Source organism: Pinus tabuliformis, chromosome 2_2 (genome assembly GCF_031772625.1).
Source record: "Pinus tabuliformis cultivar Carrire ecotype Pingquan chromosome 2_2, CPIR1, whole genome shotgun sequence".
Taxonomy (NCBI): Eukaryota; Viridiplantae; Streptophyta; class Pinopsida; order Pinales; family Pinaceae; genus Pinus; species Pinus tabuliformis.
The window spans coordinates 72,310,634-72,334,523 of NC_142300.1; the positions used below are offsets into that span (position 1 = coordinate 72,310,634).

The window sequence follows — 23,890 nt, forward strand, 5'->3', positions numbered from 1 at the left end:
GCTTGGAGCAAGTGATGAATTCTAGTTATCGACCTCCATTCTTGATCAACTACATCAAGATTGGGTTTTTTATCTGGTAATGTCAGAGCCAAATATGTGGTCACGTAGGTTGTAAATTTTTAGTCATTTCGGGTCAAAGGATAATAGCTCAAGTGAAAGCTAGTGGGTTCAATTCCTCCTCCACTAAGGTTCTATTCTATGGAGACATGTTAGCCTGTGTGGAAAACATTTGAACATGTTGAAAATCATGACAAGTAATTCCTATATAAGCCCAACGGGGCAGGAAAAATTGAATTTCTTATATTGAGATGAATAGTGGAAATCATTGTGATTCGATCTTGGGTCTTGGCCCATAAAATCCTCTAAAGTTATCAATTCACCAATTACCATTTAAAAAAAAAGCAGTCTTTTTAGGGATTACATGGCCATAAGTGGTGAAATAAGACAATTTCATAATCCTTCTAGCATCCAATTTTATTAGGCTAAGCATTGACATCAAGCATGAGTTTGTTTTGTCCAAGAACCCACGCAATGGGAAATTCATTGCAAAACTAGGATACTCATCCTATCTTGAAACTATGAAACTCCACGCCCTACTGAAAATAAAATAACAATGTGGCTTGCTCTAAATAATAAACTATTAACCTAGGACAATGGGTTGAAAAGGAGCTAGGTTGGATCAAATAGATGCCCCCTTGTGTAAGGATTCTGAAGAATGTGTTTTTCAAATATTTACTTCATGTCCTCTTACAATGCAGGTTATTGGAAAGGTGCTCACCAAACTTAGCTTACAAGCAAGGTGGTCAGAGTTGGATATGGAAAAATGTATGAAGTTATGAATTAGAGATAGGTTTGTATCTCAGTTTGAGGCCTTCCTATTCATACTTGCTTATGGGATTTGGTGGGCCAAAAATTCTAGTATTTTCAACTCTTGTGAAATCCCAGTTGGAATCCCAATAGGAATGATTATTAAAATGCGCAAAGAATTGTAAGTGGACCCTAAGCAGTTGAAGTGGAGAAACCCGAACATGCCTCTCCTAGACTATGGCATTCCATGGGGTTTTTTTTATAGTGCTTCTTAGGGTCATCCTCTATGTATGGGATTAAAGTTGTTTTTTATTTAGATCATTCACACTTTATGTACATTCAATATGCTCTAGGGCATGGGACAAATAACCGAGTAAAATTCATTTCTTTAAGAACTTTGCTTTATGTTGCTTCCCTGAAAGAAAACTTTAGGTCCTTGGAGACTCAAAATTGGTTATAGATTGGGCAAACGAGAACTTATAGTTGAAAATATTTTTCTACAATTTCTCTTTCAAGAAATCCAAGAGGTCATACTTTTCTTTAAATGGTTATCATTCAATCATGTGCTAGGGTGCTTAATTCCAAAACAAATAAACTTTATAAGGAAGCATTAGCATTTCCTATTAGAAAGTTTTGGCATCGCAAAGTACGTCAATGGAGTAAAACATGAATCCATGTATTTTCATTTCTAATATATTTTTATGATATTTTCGTAACAGTCGCTATCAAATTTTATTGGTGATGAACCTATAAATGGACATACTTATATAAGACTTTATAGGCAAAATTTGATGAATGCATATGAAGATATAGAGTTGGATTGTTATTGAAGTGTCTTACGCATAGATCGGAAACAATATAGTCATTTTTGTTTTTTTTTTTTGTGAAAATGGGATTTAAAGACATGTGCAATCTTACCCAAGAAAATTAAGTCTATTCATCCTTCATGAATATGATATATATATATATATATATATTATATATATAGAAAGAAAGAAAAAAATGGAAAATATTTTAAAAATTAAAAGAACCATTAACTGCCCACGGGGCTTTGGATTGACGGTGAATGGGTGCCTTGTTAAGACACTCCTTGCGATAGGTCACCGGTTCAAATCCCCCGTGGGTACTTAGGTTAGTCTTAACATAGAAAAAAGAACTATTAACTAATTGTAAAATAATAATTCTTTAAATTATTATTAAAAAATTAAAATAAAATCAAATATAAAAATTTCACGTTGCTATCAAAGGATGAGTACTAATAGAGGCCTAGGATAGAAAACAAATAATAATTTAATAAACTCGAAAGGAGATAGAAGGCTTAATGACATCGGAAATGTATGGTGGATTTTTATGATTTGTTAAGTTTGTGATGACAATTATTAGGTTATTGATCAACCCTCATCGTTTCTTGAATAATATGAGAGGTGATAAGGTTTTGTGGCATGAATGCCAAGTCTTTTCTAAATTTTTCGATAGTTATAAATGAATCTTGAATTATGTGAGAGCTAATAAGGTTGTGTGGCATGAATGTTAATTCTTTTATGGGAGTTGATAAAGGTTTTGTGGCATGAATATGCTAATTCTTTGAGGGGAGGTGATAAGGTTTTCTCGCCTGAATGCTAATTCTTTTTTAAAGTTTTCGATAGTTAATTATATGAGAGGTGATGAAGGTTGTGTGGCAGGAATGCAAATTATTTTTTAAGTTTTCAATAGTTTTTTTAAGAAGAAAAAATATGATATTTATATTGAGGCAATATAAGCAAAAATTCAGATCAAGTACAATAGTAATTTGGTTCCAAGAATCGAAAAATTTTCGATAGTTATAAATGAAATCTTGAATTATATGGGAGGTGATAAGGTTGTGTGGGATGAATGTTAATTTTTTTTTTTTTTTTTTTATTTATTAAGTTTTCGATAGTTATAAATTAAATATGGTGTTGATTCCGTTGTCGTAATCAATGTTAAATCAAGTATTTTAGTTTAGATAAGTGTTATATTTATCACCATAATATTACTAAAATTCCATAAGATAATATTATTTTTGTGTATTTAAATAAATTTGAGATATTATGATAATTTAAAGTTATCTTAATTATTAATTATTGAGATTTTGAGATTGTCCTGATACTATGGAAATTATTAACGTATGTACGTCAATGCTACTTTATAGCATGATTCTTGATGTTTTAACCATCATTTTGCATAAGTGAATCATCGAATGGAGTCATGAGAATAATGTGACAATTTTCATCTAACAAATAAAGGAAAATTTGTTATTTTCATAACGATAATTTATTTGTATTTATTTTTGTTTATTTTTGTTTTAATGTAATTTTATATATCTGCTTTAAATTTTACGATTGGGGATAAATATCATAGGTTAATATTGATATGTTATATATATATATTATATTTATATATTTATATAATAATATATTTATTTAATTTTCCACGGTGTGCGAAGGAATGGCAACTCACTTAAACTTGAGATGATAATGGCCGGTAATGAAAAGGAAGATAAGTTGCTCTTTATTTGGTAACCTGTATATAAGGGAGTACGCCACATTAATAGAAGCAAATGAGAAAAGCTAAGGAGGTTGGTAAACCAATAGAGTTGGATTGTACGAAGTTTGGGGAAGGTACACTCTACCTAGATCTCAAATTGTAGAGGAAGGGAAACTTTCATTATGGGTTTTAATGGTGATAAACAAGTGAATTATGTAGAAAGGTCACCAACTAGAGGATTAGACCATAACACTTGAACATTGTCGAGAATAGAGAGTCGAGAATAGAGTTGGAGTTGCTGGTTTGACAAAGCCACGGGACTTCACTCAATGAACTCTGACATATCATGTGCGTTCATGCCATACTAAACAATACCCTTAATTTGACTACATAGAGAGTCGAGAATAGAGAGTCGAGAATAGAGTTGGAGTTGTTGGTTTGACAAAGCCACAGGGCTTCACTCAATGAACTCTGACATATCATGTGCGTTCATGCCATACTAAACAATACCCTTAATTTGACTACATATTACAAAATACCTCTAAAAATAACATTATTTAACCCCTGCCAATTCAAACTTAATACATCTTCCCAATTTAGAATACCCTTACTTTCATTAGATATTGTAGATATCCATTTTTTATTTAACATTTTTTACACCCCTTTATATTTTTTCATTAACTTTGAGCTCCATTTTTTAATACTTTCCAATATAAAAACCCTTTCCCCCCTATTATATGCTCAATATATTATGTCCTCTTTTCTTCAATATATATCCCCCAATATGAACCCACGTGGTATGTTATTGCTCCTCTAGTGAAGCCTTTGTGGACAAAGCTGATCCATGGAACTATTGAGGCACCAAGGTCTAGATTTTCTCCTTGCCGGGAGCTTTTTCAGGGAAATCACTTTAAGCCATCTTATAGTGCCTTCATTGTTCAACAATTACAAGTTCGAGCTTTTGTTTTTATATATAATTATAAATGCTTTGTTTCTTTTAACATGGTATCAATGTTATCTCAAATGGGGTGTTTGTCGTGAGACAGGTGAGAAGGTTTATGGTCACCATCCCACTAAGCATACATAGCTAAGGACTTGGTCATGCACCCTCCTAAAGGCCACCATCTAGTTTTAATGTCACCTGCATGGAGTAATGTGTGATTTAATGTTGCAATAATAGGCAATTTAGCCAAAGTATGTACACAATTAATTATAGTGATTAGTTGAAGATCTAACTTGACAATTATGTGGGGATTTGGGATTATGTGGAGGAATGTGCAATTTAATGCTACAATAATAGGTAATCTTACCAAAGTATGTACAAGATTAATTATAGTGATTAGCTGAATGTCTATCTCTATAATTATGTGGGGATTTGGGATCATGTGGAAGAATGTGTGATTTAATGCTGCAATAATAAGTGATCCGACTAAAGTATGTACAGGATTAATTATAGTGATTAGTTGAAGATCTATCTTGATAATTATGTGGAGATTTGGGATTTTGAAGTTGTCGGAGAGTCCATTCACAACCTTCCCTCCCATTATCTAGTTGTTCATTCCACATAGTGGAATATCTTGGCACAAGGGAGAAGTAATTTCTGGGGACCAAGCCTTGTAGGGTGGCACTCTTTCAACATCCATGGGCTCAAGTTCTATCATTTCGCTTGCTTTTCTAAAGGTAATTACCTCATTTCCCTCTTTATATTTCAACCTTCATTATTATTTCCTTTACTTCTAGTTCTTTTCCCTTATTCACCACCGAGAACTTGGTGACTCTATTTTTGTTCTTTATGGTTTCATTTTTGCAATAGTGCCTTTACTTGAACTTGTTTTAATCGATATTGATGAGATAGTTGCCTAGTTTTGAGATTATTCTTTTATTAGTCATTTTCCTTCACTTAAATCTTCCCATCTTTGTTCCCTTTCTACGTTTGATCTTATACACTCCTAATTCTACCACACTAATTAACCTGCTTCCTCCTCCTTTCCTTCCTCTTGGGGGGCTCTACTCTTCTTATATGGTTTGAATTATCCATGGCACCAACTCTCAATGCCTCACCAATGACCTATAAGTCGATAGGGTACCACATATTTTAGGGAATAAGGGGGACAAGTCGAAAGCTCTACACATTGGTATTGACGTTGGTATATGTGTCACTTCAAGTTAGATTTTGAGCCATTGTATGTGTATAAATACAAGGCGTATTGAGTTCATTTAAGCATTTATTTTTTTAGGTCCCTATACTACTAGTGTAACCCCTTATTGTTATTAGTGCAACTGATCAGGAAGCTCAGTACCAAGTGTCGTAAAATGCTCAAAAATGAAAGTGCTCAGAACTGGTTTGAACCTAAATGACCGGATAGATCTCTTCTTCTTGATTCTGGCGCCATGAACGGTTCGGAAAACGGTCGCCGTATGAGAAAGTTATGCCAAAAAGAAGAATTGCCCAATAACATTGAAATTTTGAATTTTTCAAAAAAAATTAAAATAAAATATTTTTTGGAATATTCCGTTTTGGGCAACGAATGACAAACTGCCACGTGGCCCAAGTGACATCATCATGACATCAACACAGTTTTTTGGCATACATTCCCGGCCGCCACGTGGCCCAAGTGACATCATCATGACATCAGCACAGTTTTTTTGGCCTACGTTAAAAAGTTGGCAGTGGAGAGGTTTGAACCCACGACCTGCCATGTAAGAATTCCTTGTCTTACCGTTAAACCATATGGTTAGGACTTATGTGGGCGGAATGAATTGATTAAGAGTTTTGAATTCGGTTTGGGCGGGGCCCGAAGGGGGCCAGCCCCTAAGGACCAGCCCCCTTACCATGTGTCTGCAGCGCCAAAGTCCAGGCGCTAAACTCCTAACCGCGCGGGGTATTACCGCAATGTGCTCACATATGCGGGTTAAATGGTGTGTTCAACGACCAGTCCACAGCCAGTCAGTGCGAAATCCGAGATGCTTAAACTGCCCACTCAAAACCGTTCACATGTAGTTATTACAAACGTTTAAAAAGCGGTTAGACTGGCGGGAATTTTGGCGGACCGCCAAATTTGGGCAGTCCCGCCATAATTGGTGGTGCTAACTGAACTTCCACTACAGTTAGCTGGAGTGATTCTAGGCCAAACTGGAGGAAATCTTCAATGAGCCATAACTTTGGTTAGGAAAGTCCTCTTTGGACGAATTTTTATTTTATTTTGGGTCTTTTTGACCTTCTGAAGCCATTGGCATGGGTTTCACAGCCATTTGAGGTCATTTGCAGATGTTTTTTCTTTATGGAAGTTCCAGGAGCCACTAGGGCCAAATCAGTTTGGGAGCTGCATTGGGAATTGTGCAGCCAATGAATGTGGAACGAAGGTCATTCCTGAAGGTTTTCAGTATTATGAATCCATTTCTACAGCTCGTTTTTCCTGTTGAGGCATTCTTCTCACTGTTTAGCTTCAGAGAAGCTTTCAGGGCCACTAGGGCCATTTCAGTGCTTGAGCTGTTTGGGGGCTGTGTTCATCCATTTTTGGTGATTCAAAAGCCCATGTCTGCTATTCTCGACCTTCTGAGTCTAATGGAAGACGTTTCAGAACCAATTGAGGTCATCTTCACCTCGAAATTCTCCATGCAAGTTTAAAGGGCCCTTAGGGCTAATTGGGGAAAGTACTGTATAAGGTACAATTTCACTATTTAGTGCTTGGGAAAGAGCATGTTTAGCTAATTCCTATCTTCTGATTCTGTATTTACAGTCATATCTGTCTTTAGAGACACTCATATTCTTGTATTAGCCTTTGTAGCATTTTTAATACAAGAGGACAAGCCTAGTTTGAGAGGATTGGTCCAGCAGATGTAGCCCAGGAGGGGTGACCTGCTTCATCATTTTGATGTCTTTATTTGCTGAAAATGGTATGCTAAACAAAATTGATACAAAGTGATAAACAACAAATATACATAACTTGCATACACACATAATCACCTATACAGCTGCAAAAAGTTATTTGTTTTATTCCGCAAGACATCAAACTTCAAGTATGTGTATGTCAATGACTTCTAAGTGTTTACTTCATTATTTCTTTAGGCAAAGCCTGTAGAGGGCCAGGTAGCCTCTGGAACTCATCCTCTCTGTAGAGGTGACATGTCCGATGAATGCCCCTACAGTCTATCTCTGTATAAGAAATAAGAAGTTTTCACATTTTCAGAGGTCACTTGGTTTGTATAGCTCACATTCGAAATTATGGGAAATGGATACCTTGCACCCTTAAACAAGTACATTCCATTTTCAGATCAGAAACCCCCTTATTATATTGTTGTGCCCATGTAGTCCCCATATTGTTATTATTGTGCCCTTATATTATTATTGTTATGTCGACTCTGATTATATTATGACCCCTTAGACTCCTATATATAAAAATGAGGTCTTGTCATTTTTATAATACAAGAACTGTTCATTTGTGTAATGTAAAGGAGGTTTCCCCCTCAAAGGGGATGATTTCTAAGTCGTTGATCTATATTTTCTATCATTTTGTGAGCTGGTTTCATAACATTTGGTATCAGAGGTTGGATTCTAGGGTTTCACTACTCCAAACAGGTCATAGTGGAATTTTCGCTATAACTTTTTTCTACGACGTTTCGAAGCAAAAAAAAACAACTTATTTCAGCTGAAATCTCTCTGAACCTCGTGTCCAAATTTCAGATCTTGTCTCGCTATATTTTCGGAGATATGATCTAAGAAATTTAGGGTTTTTATAGGATCCTGAATTATATCTCAAATAGGTGACCTTGGGAAAATCGTCATAACTTTCTCTTTGAGCATTAGATTGAAATTTCGTAAGAAGTTGCAGAAAGAGGACAGATTGTAGTTTTCTTTGTATCAGTTTCAGATCTTAAGGTCAAAACAGTGACAAATGGGACTTCGTACAAGCTCAATCTACTAAACCAGTCTATAATCTGGTCATCATGGGAGATTTGGCATAACTCTTCATTGAAAAATCCAATCTTGATCAGACTTGCGGGGTTAGAAAGAGTACTCAGAGGGTTACCGTCGGAAGCAATTTCAGACCTTGGAGATCAAAAATTACAGAGATACAAAAAATTCAAGATCAAGATCCTAAAATCAAGAAAAGGCAATATGAGGAAGTTTGATGGCAAGGATCCGTTAAATTGGATACTACAGATAGAGCAATATTTTGATCTACATGAGGTGCAACTGTTACAAAAGGTATGTATTGCATCTTTATATTTAGAACATAATCAATTTGTATGGTATGAAGGGCTTTGTTCTCATAAACCACTTGTAACGTGGTCAATTTTCATGGAGTAAATGATAGCACATTATGAGGATACAAAGAGAAACACCTTCTTTAGCCAATTGATAAATCTCAAACAAAAGGGTTCAATGGCAGAGCACATTGAGGACTTTCAAAAATTGAATATAGGGGTAAATGATATTCCAGAGAAGCAAAGGATTGATGTCTTCATAGGGAATTTAAAGGATAACATTCAACATGAAGTTCATCTTTGGGAACTTGATTCATTGGAGAAGGCATTCAGGTTGGCAAGAAAAATTGAAAGAGAAATTATGGAAACAAGGAATCCCACCACTCACGATTATAATTATGGAAATGTTTTTTCTCCTAGCCTTCCATGACCTACAAGGTTTACACCACAACAATTGGAAGAAAAAGAGAAAAAGGGCTTTGTTACAATTGTGATAGAAAATACACTAAAGGCCATTAATGTGCTGAGAAGAAATTATTTTACATAGATTATGAAGAGGAGGAAGAAAAGGATCAAGAAAGATCAAAAGAAGAGGATATACACCAGGAATGAACCCCAGAGAAAGAAGAAATGAGTCCAGCCATATATTGTAAAGCATTGGCAAGAATTACCACTCCTCAAACTCTCAAGATAGAATGACATATCAAGAAGAAAAAGATTCAATAAGTGAAAGATCACATCGAGAAAGAGGAAATGAATCCGACCATATCTTGTAATGCATTGGCCGGAATTACCACTCCTCAATCTATCAAGATAGAAAGACATATCAAGAAGAAAAATGTTCAAGAAGTGAAAGATCACATTTAGCATCGAAAAATGAATCTGAACATATCTTGTAATGCATTGGAAGAAATTACCACTCCTAAAACTCTAAAGATAGAAGGACATATCAAGAAGAAAAAGATTCTAGTAAAAGATCACATCATGCATCAACAACAAGTTCTCCAACATTTAAAGGATAACGCCACTTTGGTGCAGAATCGAATGAAACAACAGGCAGATCAACATCGCAGTGAAAGAAGTTTTGATGTAGGTGATTGGGTATTTTTACGGCTACATCTCAAGCAAGTTATTTATGAGAAGGAAATGTTGGCAATACTACATGCACTTAATAAATGGCGACCTTACCTAATGGGAAGACACTTCAAGGTAAAAATGGATCATGATAGTCTTAAATACTTTTTAGAACAAAGATTATCTTTAGAAGAACAGAAAAAATGGGTCACAAATATGTTGGGTTATGACTTTGAAATCATCTACAAAAAAGGGAAGCAAAATGTTGTTGCAAATGCACTCTCAAAAAAGGATGAGGATGTGGAAGCATCGTTTTGTCATATTTCTATTATCCAACCAGATTGGATAAACAAAGCAAGGGATGAATGGAAGAAGGATGAAAAAGTGTAGCCACTTATTCAAAAGTTGCAAAAGATCCCAGTTCAAACAATATTGCCAGAACTTGACGAGGAAGGAAAAATCATATTGGAACCTGAAGCAGTCACAGAAACAATAACCCAACAACTACGACATCAATCGATTTCAAAGTATCTCATCAAGTGGAAGAACTTACTTTCTGAAGATTCCACATGGGAGAATGAGAATTTTATACAAAATCATCCAGAACTACTCAAGCATTGAGGACAACACTTTTTGAAGTAGAGGGGCATGTTAGGTCCCTATACTACTAGTGTAACCCCTTATTGTTATTAGTGCAACCCCCTTATTATATTGTTGTGTCCATGTAGTCTCCATATTGTTATTATTGTGCCCCATAGAAGCCCACTATTGTTATTGTTGTGCCCTTACATTATTATTGTTATTTCGGCTCTGATTATATTATGACCCCTTAGACTCCTATATATAGAAATGATGCCTTGTCATTTGTATAATCCAAGAATTATTCATTTTTGTAATGTAAAAGAGGTTTCCCCCTCGAAGACGCTGATTTTTAAGTTGTTGATCTATCTTTTCTATCTTTTTGTGAGCTGGTTTCATAACACATTTTGTGTGCAACACATATACATCAAAAGGAGCTCATTGAAAGAGGGATTACTTTTGAACTTAGCCACAACAAGAAGACTAGACAGTGAGGGCGTTTAAGGGTTGTTTCAAGGGTCCGTTTAGAGGGCAGAGCTGCTGGAAGGGAGGTCGAGGCAACTCCCTAGAGGGCTGAGGCAGAGGTAAGTCTTTTCAAGTCTGTTTGGAGGCAGAAACGAGGTAATGAGAGGTTGTTTGGGTGGGTTGTTAGGTAACAGCAAGGACTGTGGTAGGTCGCAACCCTAACCACCTCAAAACAGGGTAGCGTGGGCTAGAAGGTGCCCAGAACAACAACCCACAATGAGAGCACCTCACCTTGCCTAGGCCGCAGTTAAAAGGAGGTTGTTGTGTGGGAATTGAAGGGTTGTTGCAGCGTGGACAAAGCCCTAACTAGGGATAGAACAACAGACTTGGAGAGCAGTATTGGCGTGTGTTGGGTCACAGTTTGTTGACCAGTTTGGATCAGTTTACATTGCAGCCTGTTGGTGCCATGTGGATGACATTTCGTGGTGGTGAAATGTCCTCCTAGGAGCAGAATCAACAATGATTGGATTGGGTGCCTTAGATCTTATTCAAACTAGTCATTTCTTGACCCAATACACCTCTTCAAAATGTTGTTGTCCACTTCTTGCACTTGTTGTCACTGTACCACTGGTTAGGGCACACAATGTTTCCCTCCACCCACACACAGTTAGCAATATAAGTCTATTAAGGTTGCGGTCTTCCAAGGAGAGACTCTCCACACCTACGCTGCCCCAAATCTAGGCTTAACCCTTCAATGTTGCCCTTAGAAACAACCTAGTTGTTGGCTATGGCCTGCAGCCTAGCACAACAACTGTTGTAGGCTTATGACCTCCCTCAAATCACCCCAAACAGCCCTTAACACAACTTTGTTTTGTCTCTTAGCCCTGCGGCCTTCACTGCCCAACCTTTCTGTACTTAGACCACACTTGAAACAACCCTTTCAGATCTGCTTTAGCCCATAAAACAATCCAACAAAGAGTTCGAACTTATGCCCAACAACTCGGCCTCAAACATAGGCCCTTCACGTTGTTCCTTGGCCTCCTTACACGTTGTCCCAAGTCCTCTTCTACTGCGGCTAGGTCTCTCCAAATTTCAGAGCTCTCTTAGAGATGTATTGCCACAAGATGGATGCTTAAATGACCTCAATACGCCTTGTATTTACACACATACAATGGCTCAACGTCTCACTTGAAGTGACACATATCAAGTCGGCCTACTTGACATCCAAATTAATTTGTCAACTTCAAAAATTCATATCTCTCTAATGATAACTCGGATTCATATGATTTTTGATGCGTTGGAATCGTATTTCTAAGCACTACCATCCTCATCCATCAAATGTCGTGAATCCATCATGGTTTTTCCCCCAAACACGATGGGTGCAAAAAACCCCATACTTGGGTTCCAAGCCCACAAGCTGGCCTTATGGTGCTTTGCCCTCCAAACCCTAAACCCTAGGGCTTGGAGTACCTCCCAAGCTACACAAATCAACAAAAAACTCTACACGTTGGTATTGGGCCACCTCTCCACAAGAAATATAGGATGAAATCACCCAGATGGAATGTGACATTGATGGTAAAAGAGAATGTTTCATTGATTCTGAAGTGCTTGGGGAAACTATTGGTTGAGTACCTGATACTAGGCATAACAGAGGCCACTACAAGCAATCCATGTATATGGTCAACATTAATTGACAATTAAAGCTTCTACTAGGTCGTGTCTTGCTAGATCGAAATTAATCCGAGGAAGTCATCCTCGTGTTGGATGAATTACAACTATCCATGATAAACCTAGACAAGCCTCTAGGCCGTATTGGAAACCATTTGAGCCTTCCTCTGAATTCGAGATGTTCTCTAAGTAGTAGCAAGAAGCCAATTGCAGTGGATGTTTCGAACTTATCCAAATCTAAATCACAAGTCATAGTTATATTGGTTTTTAAGTTCATGTTCTCAAAGTCTTGATGTAGAGCTTAGATGTCAAATAACAACATTCAATCCTAAAACACATTGTTTATATTTTTTGCTTCACCTTAAAAAAAGTTATGTATGGGGATGCAAAAAAAACCTTTGGTTTTTCCGCTAATACGGTTTTTGGTTTTTTCGTTGATATGGTTTTCCAAGTTATGGACCAAAACAAACCAAAAAAATGTTATTATGTTTCTCTTTAAAAATAACTTAAAATTAAAATTAAAAAAGAAAAGCAAAGCAAGCATACATGATATTAATGTTGCATTAACATGGTATCAAAATTATGTTTGTTTATTTTGATAGGTTTGAGAGTTTTGATTATTAAAGTTAATAAATTAGATACTATTATTTTCATATAAAATTTAATATAATAATTTTATTTATTTATTGTATTTCAAAGAATCCAACCGTTCTCATGACACATGGTTACTAGTGAACCTATGGGGTCAAGGATTTGAACTTTGTTCTTGTTGAAAAATGTAACTATTATAGGTTTTCATAATTGTATTTGAGTCATGATGTAATGTATTTGTTGAAAGAAAAAAGGAAAAAAGAAATTTTATTATAAAAGAAATTGACTTATTAAAGCAAGGGTTTCATACTTGGGTCAATGTTTTTAGGTCAAAGCCTACATTATAGGCTTCTAGGGTTTATGTCAATTGTTCTTGCTTAAGAGACCTTTCTTGGGCATTATCAATCAAGAAACAAAATTATTTATGTAAAATAGGTCATTTAGGCCTCCTCCACCAAGTTGGCCTAATTAGGAAGTCATAATCCACTATTAAAGAGAAGCAACTCAACTCATTTGGAGCACGACATCAACAAGTTCGATCTGCAGTGGTTGGAGGTAGAAAAAGGGTGGGAAGTTAAAGGAAGAGGAAAAAAATCCTAGTGAAGGAAAAGGAAGTCTTTGTCAAGCAAAAGGAAGTCAAATTCTCTCTCTCTCTACTTAGTATCACACGTTTGAACAAAATTCTGAATTGGTTATAGGCTAAAGCTATTGGACAAGAAGAGACTACTGAAATTTGTTGAATCATCTTGGAAGGCTGACTTGGTGGAGGAGGAAGGTCTTTTGGTCAAGTCTAAGGTCTTGGTCTATCTCAAATTTATTAGTGGAAGAGTTTGACAGAGGAGGAAGGTCTTCTGGTGTAAATTTGGTGTAGTTGATCTTCATGATGATTGCTTGATGAAACAAAGATAAAAGAAAAACATAAAGAAAAGGGAGTTGTCTATAATGCGACTTTTTGGAGATTCCGGTAATCCAGCGGAAGAAATTGAGCCTAAATCTTGATTTGTTGCAGTTAAAATGGTTTTTTAACTGCATATTTGGATTCAGCACCCTGGAAAACCCCTGGGACGCTTTCATTGTGCAGAAACTAGCTATCAAACTTGCGATTCCAATAAATTCCTGCCCGATTTCAACCGGAAAAACCCGCCGGAAAGACTTTCAAAAAGTCGCGTTATAGACTACTGCAAAGAAAAGATAATAATTCCACAAGAATATCACAAGTAATTATCAATATAAGACAATATTTATGCCTTTCTGATAAATGTCTCAATTTTTTTAGTATTCACATTAAACAACTAGAGATTTGAACCTTGATCTCTCAATTTTTTTACTACTCACAATACACAACTAGAGATTTGAACCTTGATCTCTCAATTTTTTCAAGAATCATATTACTTTGATCACTAATTACGCTGCCTCTCAAACAATATAACAATTTAATTTTAATATAACTGCAAAACCAAACCCCCAAATTCATATATGATATTACACTTATTTGTTAAAAGAAAGAACCCTGATTCATGTTTTTTAATTATGTTTTAAAAACGTGAAAAATGTTAGATTTTAAACTTTTGTGATGTTACACTTATTTGTTAAAAAAAAAATTAATTATGTTTTAAAAACGTGAAAAATGTTAAATTTTAAACTTCTGTGATGTTACACTTATTTGTTAAAAGAAAAAACCATGATTCGTGTCTTTTAATTCTTTTAATTATGTGTTAAGAATGTAAAAAATGTTAGAATTTAAACTTGTGTGTTCTTGGTAGAGAAAAAAATCGGATTTCCCACCGTGGTATGTGGGAGCTTTTCTTACAAGAAAAGAGAGGCACTCAGAGCAAGTGGAACACATATTTCAAATTTCATTTAAATTTTCCCGCTCTTTATTTCGCCATCACTAGGTATTCTACACTGCAAATACGCCCCCCCAACCCCCACAAAGAAGGTTGTTCCTCCCAAAACAAATGGCGTGCGACCGACCGATCAAGCAGAATCCGATACTAGTGGCTTCCCTTCTTCCTCGTTTTGTGGGATATTTTGGGAAGATTTTGGATTGCTTCTCACGGTCGACTGGGGATCCGGTAGTGGTACCATTTTCAGAATGATTCCCATGGATATAAGCAGCAGTCCGGTCCCATGCTGCTCCGTCAGGGGTTTGGTGAAAATTATATATGACAGGAAAAGAGTGAGAGCCTTTCTTGCTGTGGTCACCTGTCATTTTACGCACAAAAACGACAATACGCCAAGAATCAAAAAAGAGTCTTTGGGCATCCCCTCACACAGAAGCAAAGCAAGATGAAAAGCAAGATGACTCCTATTTCTGGGGAAAAATAATTACATATAAAGAAATTACCATGGCAGTTGTCGCGGCACCGAAAATTGCGATTAGACAGAGCACTGATAGCTGACCAATGAAAGTCGCCATCGCTTCAAAGATGAGCACCAGATAAACGTAGAGATGCTGTTTATTCATGTCGAAGAAAATTTTCAGGAATTTTAGCTTAAGAAATGCGTTGGTCTAAGTAAATTGATTCATTAAAGTTATTGACAAATTTACCTGCGAGCAGGAGGTCCATGCTCTGAACAGCTCACCCGTTAGCACCATGGGTATGATCAAAAGGGGTAGCCCAACTGCCGTCGAACAGAACAGCATTTCCATCTACCAATTGTCAAAAAGAAAGGAATAATCAGTGGGTTGCCATAGTATGCCATGTCTCATAAATAGGTAGCACACATATATGTTGAATATCAATCAAAGCTAAAACAGAGAATTTATAAATAGCTATTACTTTGCAAATATTCAATTCAATTAACTGCCTTATCCTAGCACTTTTGCACCTTCTGGAATGGAAAGCATTTTTATCTGATTACCGTTGTCAATGTTGTGGATATTGTTGAACAATTAAATTTACTGCCTTATCATAGCACTTTTGTACTTTTGGAATGGAAAGCATTTTTATCTGATCACCGTTGTCAATGTTGTGGATATTGTTGAACATTTAACTCATGCACAGTTTCCCCTTTCAGGGGTGTATTAATTTTTTACTAAATAATAATTTAGTATTGCGGATATTGTTGAACATTTAATTCATGCGCAGTTCCTTATTTTCTTAAAGGTGTACTATTTTTTTTTCAAAAGGTGTATTAATTTACGGCAGAAATTATTAATTTAGTAATAGTTTTTTGTTTTTTGTTTTTTCTACAAAATAATAATTGTGATATTTAAATTGTGTTTTTAAATGCATAAATAAATTTATAACTTATTTGAAATTCCAACAAACTCACAAAATTAAGTTTAAAGTTTTGAAACAACACTCATACCCAAACCATGGAATGGATTCCCAATTTAGGCACCTCTCCAGATACCAGGGATACCCAAACTATGAAATGGATTCCCAATTTAGGCACCTCTCCCGAGACCAGGGATACATGCAAGCTATCAACATATATGGCTTAGGCTCATCATCAGCGAGGACAACCAGGCTCAACAGGGAAATGCCCATAAGCTGGCAGATTTTGGGGAGAAAAAGTTAGATAACATAGATCACAAAATCAACATTCTCCTCAGCAAATCCAACAACAGCCCTTTCCAGGAAATGAGAATGCTCACCTGTAGATCTCCAAACAGGATAACCCAGATTATTAGATCCTATGCGATCATCTTTATGTTTTTTTGTTCTTGTCAGCCCATGTATCACTTTAGCCAGCCATTATGTTGCTGTTTTTGTTTGGCAAGATGCTATAGTCAAAAGACGTCTCCACAGCTTTAAGAGTTTGAAGCTAAACCTCTGGTCTGATTTCCCACTGGTCTTCCCGCCGGGTAGACCAGAGAGTGACAATTTTTTACTATGTAAATTTTATTTTATTTAAAGAAAATGTAAATTTTATTTTATTTACCAAATAACGAAAAAATATTATAGTAATACAAAATGTTTTATTTAAGAAAAAAAGATAAAAAAAAAAAAAAACTAAAAACTAAACCATTTAACATTTAAATCAAAATGTTTTATTTATGAAAAAAGATATTAAAAAAAAAAACTACATTATTTAGTTATTTATAATAATTTTTATAATAATTTTTTTTAGTTATTTATCAAACCAATAATAACTTATAACCTGAAAATTAAAAGTAATACACCCTATCTTATTCTCCTTATAGAAGCATGTCTTTCTCCTATTGAGAGCTTAGCTATGCTCAGGTTTCTGTTGTACAAGCACAAGCTCAATAACATAGACAATCATAGACTTCCTAAGCTAGCTTTAAATTCCAGCGAAAACCACCTAAGGGTTAACCGAGGATGGCATAAGGACACAAGGGCCTGGCTAAACTATTGGGAGATCAATGAGAATGATGCTTTGCAAAACATAAATAACATTAAAGATATTGTTACTTCTAAGTTCAAAGAAAAATTGTGGTGCCAGAAAGATTTAGCATCTAAAAGAAAATTAAGTTATTATAAGAAGGTCATCAACCCCACCATTGAAGATCAAAAGTATCTCTCTACTCTAACTAGCTCAAAGAAGAAAATCAATATAGCAAAGATTAGAACGAATTCTCATGAGCTCCATAGTGAAACTAGCAGCTGGGCAGTTCCTAAAACGCCATGGATGGAAAGGATCTGCCATATTTGTGAGAATAGAAGCATCGAGGATGAAAACCACTTCCTCTTAGAGTGCCCTGCATACAACCACATTAGATCTCAATTTCACAACCTTTGTTACAATACTGACCTTCCTAGCCTTTTACAATGCCAAAATTATAGCTTTTTGAGCATAGGAATAAAATCTTAAATCAAAATAAATAATTTGTCTTTTTAGGTCCGATAGATCATTATTTGGTCTCAGCGGACGTTAACCATCATCATCATCATCATCAATAATTTTAACATTAATAATTTTTATTTTTTTAATTAATTATGGAACTAACATTAATAATTCTTATAATAATAATTATAAAACTAACATTAACAGTTACAATATAATAATAATTACACTATAATCTCAATTGATCTAATTCCCATTGTTAAAACGAGGCCATCTAGTTCCCATTGTTAAGTACCTCTCAATTGATCTAATTCCCATTGTTAAGACGAGACCATCTTAAGTACCTCTCAATTGATCTAATTCCCATTGTTAAGACGAGGCGTTAAGTACCTCGTCTGATATAGTTCCCATCTTTAGATTCCCATGGCTAAATACCATTATAAATATCTCCCACTCCCATTGCTAAATACCTTCCATAGCTAAATACCTCGTCCTTGGATTCCCATTGCTAAGCTAAATGATTACTTGAGTTCATTTGAGTTCATTCTTTTTTATAATAGTGTGGTAAGAATGAACTGGGTACTAAATGATTACTTGAGTTCATTTGACTTCATTCTTTTTTATAATAGTGTTGTAAGAATGAGCTGGGTACTGGTTCCAGTGGAGCACATTTCCCCTGTTAAACCCCAATTAAAAATTAATTTTAAATTTTAAAAAGAAAAAAGAAAAGAAAGCGCGTAATTATTAATAATTGTTTAATACCTATTTAAATATACCTATTTGCACAGGAAAGAATACCTAATTGCACGCAACTACAGACCTAAAAGAGAAATAAAAAATAATTTGAAATTTAATATTTAACCCCTGTTAAACCCCAATTAAAAATTAATTAAAACTTCTAGTGGAACACACAATTAAAAATTAATTTTAAATTTTAAAAAGAAAAAAGAAAAGAAAGAGCGTATTAAAATTATCAATAATTGTTTAATACCTATTTAAATATACTTATTTGCACAGGAAAGAATACCTAATTGCACACAACTACAGACCCTAAAAGAGAAATAAAAATTAATTTAATATTTAATATTTAAAAAGAAAAATGGAAAGAAAGCGCGTATATATTCGTCTTTTTGCTATTGATTAAAATTATCGATAATGGTTTAATACCTAATTGCACACAACTGCAGACCCTAAAAGAGAAAGAGAAAGGAGTGAGCAATTACTTTTACCATGTTGCCTATGATTAACCCTTATAAGGAGTAATTCTGTTTGCAGATACTTTTTACCAGGTTGGCTATGATTAACGAGTAATTCTGTTTGCAGATACTTAAATAACATATATGAGCTAGTCAACCAAGAACAATAGACGAAAAAATAAAATACTTCGGAACAACGCACCTGTGAAGTGGTTGGATTCATTTTAAATATTGCCTCCTGTAAATTCCCAAGGAAAGAATCCATTATCAGAGCTCCAGAGACCATTATCACTCCCAAAACATTGAAATTCGGGGACGTTTGAGCATCTGCGAGCGTGAAAACGATTAAACCGACTACGAGAAGTACAGCAGAAACATATTCATGCACAGGATACTTCCGCTTCAGCCCAGGTATAAAAGCTCCCATCACCATCACCGGTAGAACCTGATCAATTCGATCAAAGGTAGCTAAATTCAGCTCTAATTGATGTCTGAGATTTTATCCGTCACAGAACAGATACAGAGGTCCTCAAAACAAAATCCAGCAATAATATTCAAATTTGGAGCATACCATTATATTTTGAATCGAGTACAGATTAAAAAAAGAGTACCCAAATTCGCAAAACACATTAAATAATCAAAATAAGTGTAAATGCCTGCCTGTTTTGAATGTGAAGACCATGATCTGAGTTATACTCCTCTATCATCATTACCTTTTAAAGCAAAATTGTGTTTTGCAGATACCTACCTTTGTAGATTTGAACATCAGCTGAGCAGGATAATTAAGAAAAGCAAGGGATCCTTTGGTCAGTCCATGGGATCCCATAAGAACAGCAGAGAGTTTCACATATGTTTTCCATGGATTTACGATGTGCTTTACTCTGAAGCCCTGCAAATAAATAAGAACCAAGTACACGAAACCTTGTACAAAAGTGAAGTACCATCCATAGCTGCAAAAAAAATTGAAAACACCGAACCCCGATAAGGGTAAACCATTGCTGAAATTCTATCCCAGGAATCAATCAACAGAATAAAAACAAATAGAAGCCATAACCAAAGAAAATTATAAAGCTAAACAGAAGTCGCATGAAACTTTAAAGCGTACCTGAATTGCAGCCTGTTATATACGTATTCCTGCAAACATAAACAGGGTTAAGCAGCTTTACTAAATTATTTTTCTCATTTTGAGATTCAAAGTTCAAACATCAACTCGTTTTCAACAAAAAAATACCGATATCAGATTTCTTCACTGCAGTGTTGAAACTTCTTTCAAACCCGAGATGCAAGAAACCATATAAATTTCTACTTAAATTTCCAAAGATTTCACTAAGAACATCAAATTTGATACTATGCCATTTAGATTTGCAGTGAAATCTTCCACGATCATCAAATTTCTCCGAAGCATCTCTCCAATAGAGAAATAATGAAAAAGAAATTATGCCTTCTCTATTTTGGAGAGCAAGAAACGAGATTGAACAGTTACAGAATGCAATTTCAAGATAATACGCAGGTACCCGCAAAGAAACGAATTTCAAGACAATATACAGGTAACCAGAGAGGAAGGATTTAAAGGATGAGCAAGGAATTCATTCCCCGTAGGAGAAATCACCCCCTTTAAACTACTCATTGACATAAAAACCATTTTATGCTGGGATATATATAGCCATATCCTTCCAGGTCTCACAGGCATCAATACATTCGGAAACAAAAGGTAAAATCTCCTAACAGAATTCCCTTCAAGCATGCATTCTCTTTAATGCCCTTTCTCTTTAATCCCCTTCCAGCATGCATTGTCTTTAATCTTTAACCAGACTAAAGAGTCCAAGCACACCATGGTACAATCTTTCAAAATTACAGCAACCTTTGGCTTACCTCACAGACACCATTGATCAAATATCCAAAGAAGAATCCAAAACTGCACAGCAAAAGCTGCTGCCATTTAGGCCTTCCAGTGAGCGTTATGCCGAGCAATGTGATGACCTGATCATCATTTCCCATTTTTCTTTGTATTTCCGGAATACAAGGCCCCCCGGCCCGGCCCTCCTAAATCGTAAATTTTGTTCCCCCCACCTGTATATTTGCTCTCCCTATGATTCAGGCAATTGTGTTCCATCTGCCATGCCTCTGGGCATTTGGAGCTCCCGAATCGCAATCAGCCAGCACCATCTCATGCGTATTTCATGTAACGGAAATTTCAAAAGGACTGCACTACAATTTATTTAATCCCAAATTAACCAACGGAGCCGGTTAAAGACTTTGATCCAACTGGAGTTTGTTACGGTAATAACACGCCATGAGCATTTGCGGAAGGAATATTGAATTTATCCGCATAAATAAAATCGAAAAAATGGGGGCGTTCTCGTTCTTACAGACGGTCGCTTTCATGATGCCAACTGTACTTCCACGTGTCCGCAATCTTTGTCTCTTCTCTTCCTCCCTGTTCGATTTTCTATGCTCTTGCCTTAATTAGGAATTGCGTGATTATTTCTTTTTGGGGTCTGGACGTCGCATTGACTTTCTACAAGTGCTTTTCACTGTCAAAATTATTAATTAGCGTTAAATATCACCGACCCACAAACACAAGCGAATCGCTGGAACGCTTCCGTCTCTGTGTTTATATCGAAGATTCAGTTTATAGGGTCGATGTGGCGGTATTTCCAAGCACTAAGTGCTGGATGTGGCCCTCCGAGTAAAGTTAATGAGGGACCATTTTCAATTTATTTTTCCACAAGTAACGGTTGTCTTGCTATTATCTACATTATTTTATTTTTATTAATACAAATAAAACTAATAATTAAGTTTTATAATTAATTTCATTTTTTTACTTTAAAATTTATATATTATTTTTAATAAAAAGAAATCATACATTTTTATATATATTTAAATGTTATTTATAATTAAATTTGATTTTATATATATATATTAAGTGTTATTTACAATTAATTTTGATTTTATATATATTTAAATGTTATTTATAGTTATGATAAAATTATGTGTGACATCGAATTTGGGATTAAAGATTTATTGGACAATACTAAGGATCTTATCAGACAAGATTGTGTAATCATCTTTAGAAAGGCAAAGCCCCGTGAGAGCAACATTAGCAAGCTTGAATTCATTGCCCTCAAATCTTTGAACAATAACAAGGACATTGTTATTCTCAAAGGTGACAAGGGTGGAGTTGTGGTTATCGTAGATAAAGAAGATTACTGGAGAAAAATGTTGGACCATTTTTGTAACAACGAAAGCTACAGAAAACTCAATAAGAATCCCTTAAAGAATATCTCTAAAAAAGTGGCTCTAGCTATAAAATCCAGTAGCATTGTTAGCTCCTTGAGCCATAAACTCATAGAGAGTACCCTATCACTCCCAGGTATGTGGTCTTCCCAAGATCCATAAGGAGGGGGCTCCCCTGAGACCCATTGTCAACACGATAGGAGGGCCAACCAATCTTCTGGCAAAGTATTTAACCCAAAAGCTGAAACCCCTTGTTGGCCTTACTGAGTCCTTTGTCAAAGGCTCTTCATCATTTGTCAATGAGTTAAAGGGCATAAGGTTTGAGCCTAGGGATTTTCTTGTGAGTTTCGACGTGGTCTCCCTTTACACTAATATCCCCATTAATGAGGCTATTAAGGTCATCAATTGCATCACAGATCTGGATAATGCTAAATTCGTTGAGATCTGTCTTACCTCTACTTTTCTCACCTTTGAAGGGGAATTCTATGAACAAACATGTGGTGTTGCCATGGGTTCCCGCCTTTCCCCTGTTGTAGCTAATTTGTTCATGCAGGACTTTGAATCCAAAGCTTTGTCCTCGACTCAATACAAACCAAAGCTTTAGAAGAGATTTGTCAATAACACCTACATCCTAGCCTCATGGTTGAGATAAGTTGGATCTTTTTCTCCATTATCTTAATAATCCGTGTAGCTCCATAAAGTTTACTATGGAATGTGAAATCAATGGGAGCATGTCTTTTATTGACGTCCTTATTTCAAAGAAGGATGATAGATCATTCTCACACTAGGTCTTTCGGAAGAAAACTCACACGAAGCAATATCTTCATGCTAAGTCCCATCATTTCCCTACTCAGAAGCTCGGTGTTAAAAATAGCAACAAGAAATCCTAATTTATTTTGTCCTTGAATTAAATTGAGATTTAAATTGAGATTCTATTCTCATAACAACTTGTAATAGTTAACTAAGTTAAGTTGACTTAGTTGGCTCAGTGAATTCGAGTTGGAAGTCTATCGAGAGTCACGTAGAGTGATTCTTAAAGTTCAGGGGTCTAGTTTGAGTTCTTTTGAGTTGTAATTAAATAATTCAGTTAAATTAGTTCCAACTGTTGGAGGAACTAGTAGGAGGTCTAGTTGTGGGGAGCAGCTTCAGTGCAGCTTCAATGCTCAACCAATTAACTAATGATTCACTCATAAATAACTCATGCATGTCAATTCTGAAAAAGACCCAGTTGAGATTAGAGTTTAGGGACAATGCACTATCAGTTGTATAATTTTCCGAGTTGTAAAGATGGTGCATGCAATTAGTAGAAGGCCTATGATGGATTGCGCAGTTGTGGTGAGGGATTTTCCCAATTAAATATGGGCTAATTCCCTCAGGAATTGCACAAGGAAGTAGGGGTTTGGAGGGCAAAAGAATTGGCTAAGTGTTGGCTTGAGCTTGTTTGTGAAGTAGTGAGATAGATTGTATTTGTGTAGAGATTGTTCGGGTTGAATAAGCATTATATTTTCTTCTTAGATCTTCTGATTAATGCAATATGGATAGTTAGGGTTTTGAGCAGTTTCTTTCCCGAGAGAAATATTGTGTTATGTGCGATTGAAATTCTTCCTTTTCTGTTTAGTGTTTTCCTCGATCAATTTTGGTTTCCGCTAATGAGTAGAGTAGATTCATGTCTTTTGTTTTAGCATATCACATAAGCAAATTGAATCTACAGGAAAAATCAACACTTGGTGTTCTCAACATTTTAGCCACTCATCCGTTTAGAGTTTCCGATGAAAGTCATATTGAAGATGAGAAAACCCATC

General features: G+C 35.6%; 1 protein-coding gene across 1 annotated transcript; it reads right to left on the reverse strand.

Moving 5' to 3' along the window:
• Positions 1–14,732: 14,732 nt before the first annotated feature.
• LOC149191503 (UDP-galactose/UDP-glucose transporter 4-like) lies at positions 14,733–21,140 on the reverse strand. The gene is made up of 7 exons (XM_089406254.1): positions 20,724–21,140; positions 19,957–19,985; positions 19,600–19,801; positions 19,054–19,296; positions 15,449–15,550; positions 15,245–15,352; positions 14,733–15,102 (listed from the first exon to the last, which is right to left on the reverse strand). Exons 1-7 carry the CDS (start codon positions 20,847–20,849, stop codon positions 14,875–14,877), a joined length of 1,038 nt encoding a protein of 345 aa, XP_089262380.1. The 5' UTR covers positions 20,850–21,140; the 3' UTR covers positions 14,733–14,874.
• Between the last annotated feature and the right edge of the window lie 2,750 nt (positions 21,141–23,890).

Bases quoted from the DNA above. Each gene is read 5' to 3' on its own strand.
- LOC149191503 (XM_089406254.1), bottom strand. From the start codon at position 20,849: ATGGGAAATGATGATCAGGTCATCACATTGCTCGGCATAACGCTCACT. The intron at 15,551-19,053 runs GTGCGTTGTTCC...GACAATTGGTAG, and splicing joins TGAATCCAACCACTTCACAG to ATGGAAATGCTGTTCTGTTC. The intron at 15,353-15,448 runs GTAAATTTGTCA...ATGAATAAACAG, and splicing joins CATGGACCTCCTGCTCGCAG to CATCTCTACGTTTATCTGGT.